Source organism: Lolium perenne, chromosome 4 (genome assembly GCF_019359855.2).
Source record: "Lolium perenne isolate Kyuss_39 chromosome 4, Kyuss_2.0, whole genome shotgun sequence".
NCBI lineage: Eukaryota > Viridiplantae > Streptophyta > Magnoliopsida > Poales > Poaceae > Lolium > Lolium perenne.
This window is the reverse complement of record NC_067247.2, coordinates 87,604,708-87,618,672: the sequence shown is the minus strand read 5'-3', so window position 1 is coordinate 87,618,672 and position 13,965 is coordinate 87,604,708. Positions and strand designations below refer to the sequence as shown.

Genomic DNA, 13,965 nt, shown 5'->3' with positions numbered 1-13,965 from the left:
CCGGAGCCATCACTGAAGCCTCTCCCCACGAGGCCTTGGGAACGTAGTGCCGAGGAAGTCGAGGCGGCCGCGACTGCTGAATATGAGAAATGGAAGGCGGACTGCAAGAAGAAAAGAGAGCCCGAGCCCAAGCCAGTATTTTCTGATGAGCAAAAGAAGTGGGCTAAGTCATTTTTGAACACACCGTCCCAAGCCGCGAAGAATCTGCCTGACGACTATGCACGTGAACTTCGTAATCAGGCACGCATGTTCAAGGAGAAGAAAGAGGAGGCCGAGAAAGCGGAATTAGAAATTAAAAAAAGCGGGAAACGAGTTGCCCAGCTCGGGGAACAAAGTAAACAATCGATTGCCCCGCTTATAGTGACAGCCGCCGGTCCGGATGCCCCCGATATCATAGAAGCTGCGGCAGCACAGGGATTGACTGTAACGAGTGCCAGAGAACAAGCGGCCAACTTAGGTATTACTCTTCGTGAACTGTTAGGCCTTGATGAGGCGCCAGTGAAGGAGGTAGTACTTACATATGTGAAGAATGGGCCTCTCGTCGAGCCTATGCAGGAAGAGGATCTACCTCCACAAATGAAAGGTCTGCTGAAATGGTACAAGGGTTACATAAAAAATAAAAACGCCAAAGAATATATTTATGCGGAAGTTGGATATGAGCATCACTTCAAACATTACTCTGTACAAATTCATCTGAGTGAATTGTTCCAGCTTTTCAATCTGCGCGATCTCGACAAATCTATCATCAGTTACTACGTTCTGTAAGTGATTTATTTCTTCCCCATCTCGTTCATATTGCCTGCACTATATATATATATATATATATATATATATATGTCCTAACTATATTGTTGTGTCCGCTATTATACATGCAGAATGAAGATTAAGGAATGCAAAGTAAGGAACATCCATGATGTTGGGTTCATTGACCCACACATCGTTAATGGATATACGTTACAGCATCACCCCGCCGATGTGGAGGCAGACCTATGGCAGTTTCTTACAAAGCAGGAACTCAAAAGTGATATTCTATTTCCTTACCATTTTGGGTGAGTGTTTATGTCTTGAGCACATTCTCTTTTGTTTACTCCATGCATGGTATGTGGCCGGCTAATCGATGAGTTATGCATGACGTACTGTGCATGTATCGTGTCCGCAGGTTCCACTGGATTCTGCTAGTAATTAAAGTTGACAAATCAGAATGTCTCGTCCACGACTCTCTGAATATGGATCCGGCGCTTTGGGCCGACATGAGAAAAATGATTCAAAAGTAATTGTTTTCATTCATTTGCGCTCTATATCGATCGGCCTATTTAGTTCATTTCTTAATTAAGCTTCAAGTAATTAACTAATAACTCTCTTGTTCATTTAATTTTCTTTGCCTCGTAGGGTTTGGAGACGGTTCTCAGATACAAAGGTCGGTGAATTCAAAAAAGAGCTACATTTCATGCGGTCAAAGGCTAAGAATGGTGGCGATATTCAGCCACCGGGGACCAATCTATGTGGATACTATGTCTGTGAGATGATCTGGAGATACACCTCTGAGCGCGTTCCGAGTGATACCAATGCTCAGAGGAATAACCTCCGGATGATGCTTAGTCCAGAAGCTCGCTTCCGACCAATTCAAGAGGAACTAGCTGGATGGTTCATGAGGGAAGTTCTCGATCCTAAAGGAGAACACCATTACGAGGACGTAGAACTATACATGCATTAAATTATGTATGGAAACTTGTTCAAACTTGTATATGGTCATCCGATGATATTGAATATATATTGTATATTCCTCTTGAATTTTTTTTGGTTCTAATTTCAAATTTGTTTGAAATTGTACATTCATATGCATGTATGTAGTACCGTAGAATATGTGAAACTCCTTCAAAATTACAATAAAGCACAAAAGAAATAAAACAATACAAATTAAACAGAAAACAGGTTTAGGGAGGGGGGGGCAGGTTTAGGGGGGGCCTAAAACCCTAAACCTGCGGCGGCCTTTAGTCGCGGTTGGCCAGAAGAACCGCGACTAAAGGTCCTCCGCCCCGACGGCCGCCTGGCGCCCACGTGGACGGGCCTTTAGTCGCGGTTCTTAAGCAACCGCGACTAAAAGGGGGCCTTTAGTCGCGTTCCTTTGGTCGCGGTTGCGCAACCGCGACTAATGGCAGTTGCGAACCACGACCAAAGGCACTTTTTCCACCAGTGATATACACGATTAATCAACAAGTGGTTATGACGGACGTAAATGAAACAACCGGTAGCAATTTTTCAGCAAGTAGTACATTAATTTTTAGTTATTCACTAGAGCAATTATATACTGAAGTCAATCCGAGGCAAAGAGTTTTGATCTATTACGACATAAACATAGGTGCCTACCGTATATTTTTCATGCTGAAAAAAATCATGAGGGTATATTTTTATCTGAAACTATATATAATTGCAAAAGTGTATTTTTGCTGTCTACATGTAGTTTCCTTCAGTATAATATATTGTATTTTCTTTTATCCTGAATATTTGGGGAACTAACTAGAAATATTAATAAGACTTTTATTCAATTTCGTGTTTTTGCTATAGTTTGACGGTTTTTTTATCCGATGTTGTTTACAAGGTGGTGAATTTGTCAAACCAACACACGGGACGACAATATCTACATGATGAATAGCCATTTTCAAAAAAAAAGGCTATGAAATACATAAATGAAACAACTGGTCGTAATCTTTTCAGCAAGTGGTAAACTACTTTTTAGTTACTCACTGGAGCAATTATGTATTGAAGTCAATCGGAGGCAAAGCATTTTGCTCAATTATGACATAAAGATAGATACCTAACGGATATCATCCATCCTTAAAAAAAATCACAAGCGAAGATTTTTATCTAAAGTTTTAATTAAAAAGTGTATTTTTTGCGAGAGCAAACCCTACCGGCGGCCAGAGGGTTGCGATAGGAGGCTCATCGGCATCTAGCGAGGTCGGCGAGGCGGGCAATCGACGTTGTCGATGACGGCGAGTCGAAGGAGGGTCACGACGGCTTCAGGGGAGCTCGGGATCGTCGGCGTCGTCGAGCTACTGCAGCGGTGGACTCCGGCTAAATTCCGGCGATTGAGGGTGTAATCGGCAAGGTGAGGTAGTCAGGGAGGCTCAGGAGGGAGAGGAGAAGCAGGTGGTGTGAAGAAATCGTCCAGGGGCGGCCCCCTTTTATAGTGGCGAGAGGTGACCGAGGGGCGTGAGGTAGGTCCATGGTGATGACGGCGATAGAGGGCGTTAGAGGTCAGCGGGGTGGTTGCGTCATGTAGGCGACATCGAGGCGGTCCTAGCGCGCGTCATGGCGCAGCAAATGGAGGACGGAGTAGCTCGGGCGATGTCAAAGTCCTCGCAGCACCGTGGCGGACGGTCGTCGTCCGTGACGACGGCGACATTGCTGGTGCGGTCCAATGGCGATGTCCAGGAGGCAGCTGACATCGAGGGGAGCAGGTGAGTGAAAGGAGAGCGTGAGGGGTGGTGTGAGGCGACGGGGCGAGGCGACGTACTGGCGCGTCCAGGGCGTCGTCGTGCACGCTCTGGCACGTCCTGACGTCGTGGGCGCGTGCTTGTACGGGTGTTGTCGGCTTCTCCTTGGCCAGGGCTCGCGCCTAGCAGGTGCAGGGGGTCATGGCCAAGCTTGTTGACATGGTGAGAGAGAGAGGGGAAGAGAGGAGCAGGTTTGGGTATGGTGGTGATCAAGGTTGGCCGGCATGGTCATGTTCTTGAATATTTTGTGCAATGTGGTGTGTCTCTGGGCTTGGCATGAGTGAGTGAGGTAAGGCTGATGTGTTGGACATGGTGAGCAAGGCTAGAGAGAGCTAGAGCATGCACATTTGATTATTGCCAAAGTGTATGTGACATAGGCAAGGTCCTTGGCATGGCTTGGTGTGATGGTGACCATGCAATACTAGGTGAGGTCTTTTAGAGGTACAATGCACTATTGATGAGCCAAAGAGAGAGAGAGAGGGTGAGAGATACATAGTTGTTGGAATAGTGGTTGTACCCTAATTTTACTCTATGTGCTCCACATGTGTGACAAGCAATGGTCTCATGTGTGTTGAATTTTGATCATATTTCTTCATAGATGTGTTCTAAATAATGTTTGGCATCTATTGGTGGTCTTGGTTTGAATTTTGGAGTTGGTTTGTGAAAATTTTAAAAGTGGAGGGAATCTAGAATCTGTTTCAAAGTTGCCACTTTGCATGCTTATATTTGGAGTTTTACTTTGAACCAGCAAGGTTGACTTTGAGCAAGTTGTTCACTTTCATGAGTACAATAGATCTATGCAAAAAGATTAGAAAGTTTAGTTTATAAAAAGTTAACCAAAGGGGCTCAAAGTGGGTAAGATGTTAAAAATGGCATATTTGACCATTATCACATGCACTTAGGGTTTTTCATTTTCTTTTCATTTTCTTGATTTTTCCTTTGAACCAAATGGTGTTGTGTTGTGTCCTTATGTACTATTTGAGTTTAGAATTGTTTTTCCTTATTTTAAACAAAAGGGTAGGGCTTAGGCTCAAATTTGCAATTTGGCCATATACCCACATATGCCTCCATTCCATTTAATTTTATTTTCTTTCTATTTGGTTTCAAGTTGGATTTGGCTTAGTGAGTGCTAGGTTGGGTTTGTTAGGGTTTTCAAATCATCTACACAAGGTAGATCATGGCATAGGTCCACATTTTCAAATATGGCCATATGCTCATATGTGATTTTATTTTATTTTAATTTCTTTTTGATTTGTTTCTCTTTGATGTTGATAAGGGTAGGGTTTAGGGTTTATACTCATGTTCAATACATCAAGCAACTATCATGGCAAATATCATCACATACAAGTATGAGCACTATGCACACAACTTATCTTAATTAAATTTTTTGTTGGTTCCAAATTTTGGAAATAGGGAAATTCATTTTCTCTTTGTTTTAAAATTTTGGGATGTTACACATCCTCATGCCCCGCCCACCCTGACGACCAGGGCGCTCCCGCTCCGGCGACCTGCGGTGGGCCAGCTTGGCGAGGGCAAGTTGCTGCAGCTCCTCCTCCGACGAGGGACTCCTCGGACGCTTGCAGTCCAGGGCAGGGTGCCCCTTCTGCCAGCATCTCATGCACACCTCGGCGTTCGTGCAGTCTCACTTGGGGTGCCATTTCTCTTCACATGCAGTCTATCCACCTCATCAAACATCCTTGACCAAACCTAACTTGCCAAGTCATGCAAACCTTACACCATCATTCGCCACCACCCATCATAAAAAGTTCTAATTCACCTTCCAGGCATTGATTTGCCCATCCTAATTCACCTTCCCGTTAGTGCAAAATTGATTTACCTACGCATTAGAGAAACATTTGAACTCCCGTAGTTAAGACCCACTAATTCCGGTAACGCATCCACTGCAGTGATCCGCTTCTTGCTGCCCCTCCATCTTGGCTCGTGCACTATAGTATAAGACTGAAGTGACCCTATCATCTTCTTATTTCCCCAAAGATACTTCTCTTCGTCTCGTTACTTTCCCGCAGTAAAATGGGTCAGATCTGTAACCGATTGGAAGGCGAGCGGGCGGCCTTCTATTTATTCTTTGATGCACACCAGCTATGTGCAGAAATACTGTGGCTTTTCGATGTTGTTGCATGCCTCACCCAGCTCCCTATGTGCGCCGCATCTCCTCAGTAGTAGTACAACATGCCACCGACGAAGAAGCAGAGAAAGTACAGTCAGTTGACAATGGCTATTTCAGGTGAGTAGGAGCATGTGATTGCCGAATTGGTCCTCTGTCGTAGCCTAGGGTGTTTGGTTTCTATGGGGAGTGGCCAAACGCGCAGCGCAGGAGCGGTAACCTCCTCCGCCTCTGAGTTTGCTATTGGGCCCTGGCCAGTTGCTCCCGTCCTTGACTTTACCAACATTAGCAGCTGCCCTAATCCCCTTCAGAAGTAATCAAGCAATTCTTGCTAGAAAAAAAATAGCTTGCACGTAGTTTCCTTCTCGACAAGTTAACCAAGCGGTACCACCTCGAGCTGGTGCCTGGTATGTGCTCCGTGTCTCTCTCTACCATTGGTATCCGACCATGTGGTGTTGTCGATTTTCATTGGGGAAGATATCTGCTCCAGTCTTTCAAAATGATGTGTGAAACAATTAGTCGGCTGATCGACTGTCTACTGATTATAGTCTCACACCCTTATTTGCTATTATGGAATAATGATAATGATATTTGTAACAAAGTCTCAGTTTTGAAGGTATACTTCTACTTTCTCATCTCAGTTTTGAAAGGTATGTATACCCCTATTATGAATAGAGCAAATTGTTTATGGTAATGCGTACTTTCTCATCTCTTTTTGAAAGGTACGGACTTGCCCATGTGTTAAATTACATCGTTGCAGCCAAACAGATTTCAGCACATGAATATATACATACTTAAATCAGTGGCTTATTAATATTTAATTATTTACATTAGTTTACTCATATACTTCCAAGTGCAAGTGACATTGAGTGTTAATTCAGATCTTTTATCTATGCAGGTCAAGTTGGCATTATGGCATGTATGTATCTAAACCCGGTGTACATGGAAATCTAATATTCTCATGCTTTGTTAAGTAAACAATAATAGGGCACAACACAATTACGGAATTCATAGTTTATATGGTTAATAATTTAAAAAACTCACACTTATTGCATGAACTGGCAGGTTCCATGTATATTGGACGTGGCGCATTGGGTCAAAAACTCATGTCAGAGGTTATTTCTTTCCATGTTTCTGAACATCTGATTTTACTATCATTCCTATACAAAGCAACTAGGTATGTAGCTGTAAAAACAGTAACTAGATATGCCAGGTCCCGTCTTTTAGGTCTCCAACAAGTTATGTAATCTTATGCAAGACAGATTTCACGGGTTAACTGGCTCATAAATGTATATTTTCATATAGACTTTTTGTACTAATTAAACCTACGATGATGTGATTTCAGGAAGGAAAGTGCAGAAATGTGGTGAACAACCATCTGATTTTAGAGATAAGGGCATCAGATTCCGCATGTTTTGGGCTCATGATATGTAAACAATTGACATCGCTAGCTACTGCAGTTTGTATAATTGTTCTCATAGTTCTGAAATCTATCATGCATTCATATGCGTGTTATATTTTTTTTATCTTGAGAGCTACCTTTCATTTCCCATTTCTGTGTCCTAATTTTGTTTAGACATGCATTTTGCATGAATTAGGATTTATTGTCTATTTTTTTTTATGTATATCTCAGAACATGCTCTTTGATCTGTAAAATATCTCAAGTAAATTTGGCGCTCTTAATCTGAATGTACATATGTGAAAAACAGATTAGAAAGGAGCTCATCCTTGGTAAAAGCAAAAATATTCACTTACTATGAGTCATTCGTAATCAACTTCAAAGAATCTTTGTTCTTGTCTGGAATCAGTGCAATGCTATTCAAAGCAATAAAATGTACAGGTGGTGACATGTGACTTGATCAGATGCACTTAGAGGCAGTTTCATGTGACTGGTCTACAATGTACCACTCAATAATTAAGCTTATAGCCTTCTTTTTCTTTAGTCCCAATAAATTATTTCTCTATTTTCCGCCGCAACGCGCGGGGTATCATCTAGTATAAAGAAAGGTCCGTGCATTTAGCAGACTTACATTTACACATGAAACCAGGTTTGGCCACATATCAAGTCCACTAAATTCTCTAACCCTAATCACTCTGTATAATTGCGTGGGCATGCAGCTATTAAACTTGTCGAAGTTAAGTGTTATATCTTATTTTATTGTTTTTTTCTTTATGTGTGTCTTTTGGTCTACAAACCAAGGTATCATGCCGCATTGTGTTGTGGCAAATATTCATTTTCGTAATGTATCCGCTATGTATCCATTCCGTATTCATATCCGATGATTTCCATTTGCATATTCGTTTCCGGGGATTTCGATTCCATTTTCAATTCCGACAAGATAGAGGAAAACAAAAACGATAAAGCATGTTTTCATCCGTTTCCGTTTCGTTTTCAACCCTACACCTACTACTATTCACAAACGAATTGTGGACGCGGCTTGCTGTATTCTTGTGTCGCAATGCTGCTTCAGAAACGTTCTCTTTAATAAGTAAATGCTATTATTTTCCTTGAGGTTGCCGGGATTGTTTGCAACAAAATATGTGCTACAATTGAGGAGTTTATTACTGAACTTTCCATTTGCTCACATTGTCACTGACAATGAAGATTACTATGGCATGTGCTACTTTTCTAGCGTCCAGGATAAAAGTTGAATGTACTTTTGTCATACAGATATCCAGACCCCTGCAGATATCAATACAAGTCAAAGATATACATCTGAAAGGAACTTTCACAAAACATAGTATGTACAGTGCTGTGGCGAATTTTAAGAATCTGAAGTCTACCATGACATTGCACCCTGGAGATCCTGCTACAATACAGTGGGTTGACCTGGACTGCTGAACCAACGGTTATGCAGCTCGACGTGACGGATCGCCGCATCCGCCTCTAGATAGTTGCTACAGCCTACGGGCTCCTTTGATTTGAAGGATAGGAAAAACGTAGGAATAGAAAAGGTATAAGATTGGAATGGCATGTCTACTTGAATCCTATAGGAAGATGAAGTTTGTTTGATTGTAGCAAAGGAATTTTTCCATGTGGTATAAGCTAATGCTTTTTTCCTATAGGAATTACACTACAAGATTCCTATAGGAATTTTTCCTATAGGCTATGTTCCTATAAATCAAACAACATGTATAGAAAATTTTCCCATAGGAACCAAATCCTACACAATTCATATGCAAATCCTTTGAATCAAAGGAGCCCTACAGTGTCGCTGATCACTCTATCATGCTCAAAGTTCATCAAGATCGGCACCTCATGCCATGTCGTGCACCGGGAACAAAACATTAACCGGCTAGCTCCATTTGACCGCCGCGCACACGTACATGTTAATTACTGCATTCCTTACCACACTTCACACGCAGGAGGGACAGGAACCTGCTCCGTCGCCATGCTTGAAGCCAAAGCAAGCGTGCCATCTCGCTAACACGAGAGGAACGGTACGGGTAGTGACAGATTATAAAAGTACCTAGATGAGATTGGTTTGCCGTACCTCTCTGGACCGACGTAAGGCTCTTTATATATACGTGTATCAGGGTTTACAAGAGTTTGTTAGGATTACAACAACCTAACCAACATAGAAGCTATCTACTTACAATTCTGTTAGACAAACACGTGAAGGATCGTATCACGCCTAATCATCTGACTCCGTTTAACAGTCCCCCTCGATCCGAACGTGTGCCAATCAGATTCAGCCCATACTTCAATCGTTCGAATGTCTCTCTGCTAAGAGCCTTAGTAAATATATCTGCGAGCTGATCTCGCGTCGAGATGAACCGAACCTTCAGAGCTCCTGCTGAAACCATTTCTCTCACAAAATGAAAGTCGATTTCGATGTGTTTAGTTCGAGCATGGAAAACAGGATTTGTTGTGAGGAACGTGGCTCCCAAATTATCGCACCAAAGGACAGGAGCTTTGGCTTGGTAAATTCCTAGTTCCCTGAGTACAGACTGAAGCCATGTCACTTCGGCAGTGCCATTGGCGATGGCTTTGTATTCCGCTTATGTACTCGATCTACTCACAGTTGGCTGTTTTCTTGAGCTCCACGACACTAAGTTCGGTCCATAAAACACTGCATACCCACCAGTAGAACGACGATCGTCTGGGCACCCAGCCCAATCAGCATCTGTATACACACTGAATTCAGTGGAGTTAGAACGGCATATGCTCAAGCCGACATGCAGTGTGCCCTTCACATACCTCAGGATCCGCTTGACTGCACTCCAATGTACATCGGTAGGAGCAACTAGGAATTGACAGGCCTTATTTACAGCAAAGGAAATGTCTGGCCGTGTCAAACACAAATACTGTAAAGCTCCAACAGTGCTTCTGTACACAAAGGCATCATCATCAGTTAACTGAACACCAACCGTCTTGCTAAGTTTATCTGACGGAAGCATAGGCGTACTGATTTCCTTGCATCCATGCATGTTCACCTTTCGAAGCAGATCTCCTGCATACTTGGTCTGCGTCAGAGAGATTCCATCATACTGTGGCAGTACTTCAATACCAAGAAAATATGACAGTGGTCCAAGGTCCTTAACAGCAAAGGAATGCCGCAGTTCAGACATCAGTTTGTCAACTGCTCGATGACAGGAGCCGGCAATGGTTATATCATCCACATAAATCAGCATATAGATAGTAACCCTTCTGTCATTGAAAATAGACAATGAGGTGTCTGCTTTAGAAGGCACAAAACCAATGGACTGCAACTTGATTCTCAGTTTGGAGTACCACGCCCTCGGAGCTTGCTTGAGGCCATACAAGGATTTCTGAAGCCGACAGACATAGTTTGGATGCTTGGGATCAACATAACCGGGAGGCTGCTGCATATATACCTCCTCCTGGATATCGCCGTGGAGGAAAGCGTTTTGTACATCCACTTGCCGAAGAGTCCACCGCTTGGACACAGCGATAGACAAAATAAGCCGAACTGTAGTGGGTTTGATAACAGGGAAAAGGTATCTGTGTAGTCAATGCCGAGGCGCAGAGTGAAACCTTTGGCAACGAGGCGAGACTAGTACCGATCGATGGAACCATCGGGTTTTTGCTTCAGCTTGAAAACCCACTTGCAGCCAACAATGTGATGTCCTGGAGGTGGCGCAACAAGGCGCCATGTGCTGTTGAGCTGAAGTGCGTGAAATTCCGCATCCATAGCAGCTTTCCAGGAAGGATGACTGAGAGTATCATGATGTGATACAGGTTCTGCAGCGAAGGCCCGCTTGGACGGATCATAACGGACAATGCCATCAAACAGACGGAGAGGCTTGACCATGTTGTTCTTCAGACGGGTGCGCATAGGGTGTGCTCCAGGAACAGGAGCAGGCGGTGGAGAGGGCGTCGATCCGGGAGCGGAGGTAGACGGCGAGGAAGGCAGACTGCTAGTGTCGTGGGCCATGTCATCGGTTGGGGACGGCCCATGAAATGGAGTGGACGGGGACGGTGGCGGAGACGCCTCTGCATCGGAGGCACCATGGTGGGCCGCATTGGGACCGTCTGGAGCCGGCGCACCATGATCGACGTGGGGAGGCGCATGCAGATCATGCACGGGAGGAGCTACGTCCGCCGAAGGAGCACCTGAAACAACAACAACAGGTGGCAAATTAGTAGCACAAGCCCTATCATTACATGTAGATGATTCCATGTCTGGTTCAGGAAGAAGGATGAGGTCCTCGGTGGGTGGAGATGGATGACGAGGGGTCGTGTCGGAGGGCGCAAAAGGGAAGACACTTTCGTCAAAGACGACGTCACGAGAGACATAGATCCGACCTGTGGAGCGGTCAAGACACTTGAAACCAAGATGATGGGGGCTGTAACCGAGGAAAACACACTGACGGGACCGGAACTCAAGTTTACGGTGATTGTAAGGCCGAAGGTTTGGCCAACACGCGCACCCGAAGACGCGGAGAACCTCGTATTTGATAGGAGTGTTGAAGAGTTTTGTGACCGGTGTGGTGTTGTGAAGAACACGGCTGGGCATGCGATTGATTAAATAGCAAGCCGTAAGGATGGCGTCGACCCAAAACCGAAGAGGAACGTGGGCTTGGGCAAGGAGGGAAAGTGCAGTTTCGACAAGATGTCGGTGTTTGCGCTCGATGGCGCCGTTTTGCTGATGGGTGTGAGGGCAGGATAGTCGGTGGACAATGCCAGTTTCACGAGAGTAGCGATGCAGTTTGTGGTATTCCCCTCCCCAGTCAGATTGAACTGATAGAACTTTGGTACCAAGAGAACGTTCAACTTGCTTTTGAAATTGGTAAAATACAGTCTCAACATCAGATTTATGTTTTAACAGATAGACCCATGAAAATTTACTAAAATCATCCAAAAAGCTTACATAATAACGAAAACCACCAGAGGATCTGAGGATGGATGTCCAAGACGCTTGTGCCATGTATCCTTGGACGTGAGGTGGGCTTGGCGAAGGTGATTTGCAGGTACTGGATACAGGCCGTCCTGAGCTCTACCGTGAAGCCGGATTTCCTTCGTGATGCGGTCCTTGACATAAAAGAAGAAGAGGTGAAGTTCAACAAAGTAGCCATTATCGAAGGCAAGTCTACTGGTGGAGATAAGGTTTTTACTAATATGAGGAGAGTGCAGAACATTTCGAACCAGATATGGAAGAGTCACCAACATGTAAAATAGGGATATGCATACCATTTGCGACCTGGATCTGGTCGGTTCCCTTGTAGGCCTCCTGGACGTGGAGGCGCTCCATGTCATTGGTCATGTGATCGGTCGCTCCAGAATCCATGTACCAGACATGCTCGGTGGAGTTGTCGCCATGGTTGGAGTAGTTGGCGGAGCGGTTCGACGATTCCGGTTGAATGGCATGGTTGAACCAGGAGTAGCATCGCAGGGCATCATGCCCATAGACATCGCAGATCTGGCAGGTGGATTTGCCACCTCCACCTCCACGTCCGCGTCCGTCGCCTTGGGCATTGTCACGCCCAGAGTATTCACTGCAGTCAACACCACGGCCGATGTTTCCATAGCCACCACCGTAGTGGCGGCCTCCTCCAGGGCCACGGCCACCACCATCGCGACCACGACCGCCTCCGCCTCGCTGAAACCAGCCGCGGCCACCTCCTCGCGACGTGTTGTTGGCGGAGTGCTGGAACTGCAGAGTGTTCCCGGGCGCGTGATCACCGTTGCGCGCCTCATAGGCAACCATGTGCCCAAACAGATCATCGAGGGTGAAGTCGTCGTCCCCCTTGGATGCAATCACCGAGACCGAAGTGGTGAAGTTCTCATGATCATCGCCGAGGCCGGCGAGTATGTAGGAGATAACCTCCGAGTCGGAGAGGGGATTGCCGATCGTCGCCATAGTGTCGGCAATTTTCTTCACGTGGTTGAAGTAGTCGGACATCGTCGCGTCCTTCTTCTTGGGCCGGACTAGGGCCGTGCGAAGTTGAACCACCTTCGCTTTCGACCGGGATGCGTACATCCGATCAAGGGTCTCCCATGTCGCTGCAGACGTCTTGAGCAGCTGAACGTGGCCGAGAGTCGAGGGAGACATAGAGGACAGCAGGGCGCTGAGCACCTGCTGATCGGTGCGGAACCAGACCGCATAGTCAGGGTTGTCGACCAGCGTCGAGCTTCCCTCGGCGGAGGCAACCTTCTTCGATGGCGCCTTCTCAGATCCATCTACGAAGCCGAACACATCTTGGCCGTAGAGAGCGGGGAGAGTCTGCGCCCTCCAAAGCAGGTAGTTATCCTGATCTAGCTTGATGGTGATCGCTGAGGCAAGAGTTTGGGTGAGGTTGGGGATCGGAGTCGTCGGAGCCATGGATGATCAGATCGTGAGAGGCTCTGATACCATATAAAAGTACGTAGATGAGATTGGTTTGACGTACCTCTCTGGGCCGACATAAGGCTCTTTATATATACGTGTACCAGGGTTTACAAGAGTTTGTTAGGATTACAATAACCTAACCAACATAGAAGCTATCTACTTACAATTCTGTTAGACAATCATGTGACTCCGTTTAACACAGATCAAGCCTCCGGTACACTGGATCGACTGGCTTGCTGGCTGTACCGTTAGCAACATATTTTATCATCGCATTGTCATACTGCAGTTTTACTGAAATTAGTTGCAAGCATCAGTTCGTAGCAGCTAGTACGTGTCCGCATCTCGCCGGATTATTTCGAGATAAAATATTTTCCATTGCCTCGCTGCCCACGCTCCGCGGCGAGAAGTACGGCAAGGACCTCCACGCCGACGGCTACCTGATGGAGAGCCGGTGACACGGCAAGGTCGGGTACAGACTCCCCGAGGCGATGAAAGTTGTTAAAAATTCAGACTCAATGGTACCGGTTGATAGAGTACCATCCCAATCACC

General features: G+C 45.3%; 1 protein-coding gene across 1 annotated transcript; it reads right to left on the bottom strand.

Annotated features, from left to right (window-relative positions):
* Positions 1-8,251: 8,251 nt before the first annotated feature.
* LOC139839019 (uncharacterized) lies at positions 8,252-13,409 on the bottom strand. The gene is made up of 4 exons (XM_071829063.1): positions 12,278-13,409; positions 10,661-11,200; positions 9,646-10,556; positions 8,252-8,305 (listed from the first exon to the last, which is right to left on the bottom strand). The coding sequence occupies exons 1-4, from the start codon at positions 13,407-13,409 to the stop codon at positions 8,252-8,254; spliced, it is 2,637 nt and encodes an 878-aa protein (XP_071685164.1).
* Between the last annotated feature and the right edge of the window lie 556 nt (positions 13,410-13,965).

What these genes read in the sequence shown, in the direction of transcription:
- LOC139839019 (XM_071829063.1), bottom strand. Translation starts at nt 13,409, where the DNA reads ATGGCTCCGACGACTCCGATCCCCAACCTCACCCAAACTCTTGCCTCA. An exon ending in CCAGATCCAGGTCGCAAATG is followed by an intron (nt 11,201 to 12,277) that starts GTATGCATATCC and finishes TTGTTGTTTCAG; the next exon opens with GTGCTCCTTCGGCGGACGTA. An exon ending in GCTGAAGCAAAAACCCGATG is followed by an intron (nt 10,557 to 10,660) that starts GTTCCATCGATC and finishes AACCCACTACAG; the next exon opens with TTCGGCTTATTTTGTCTATC.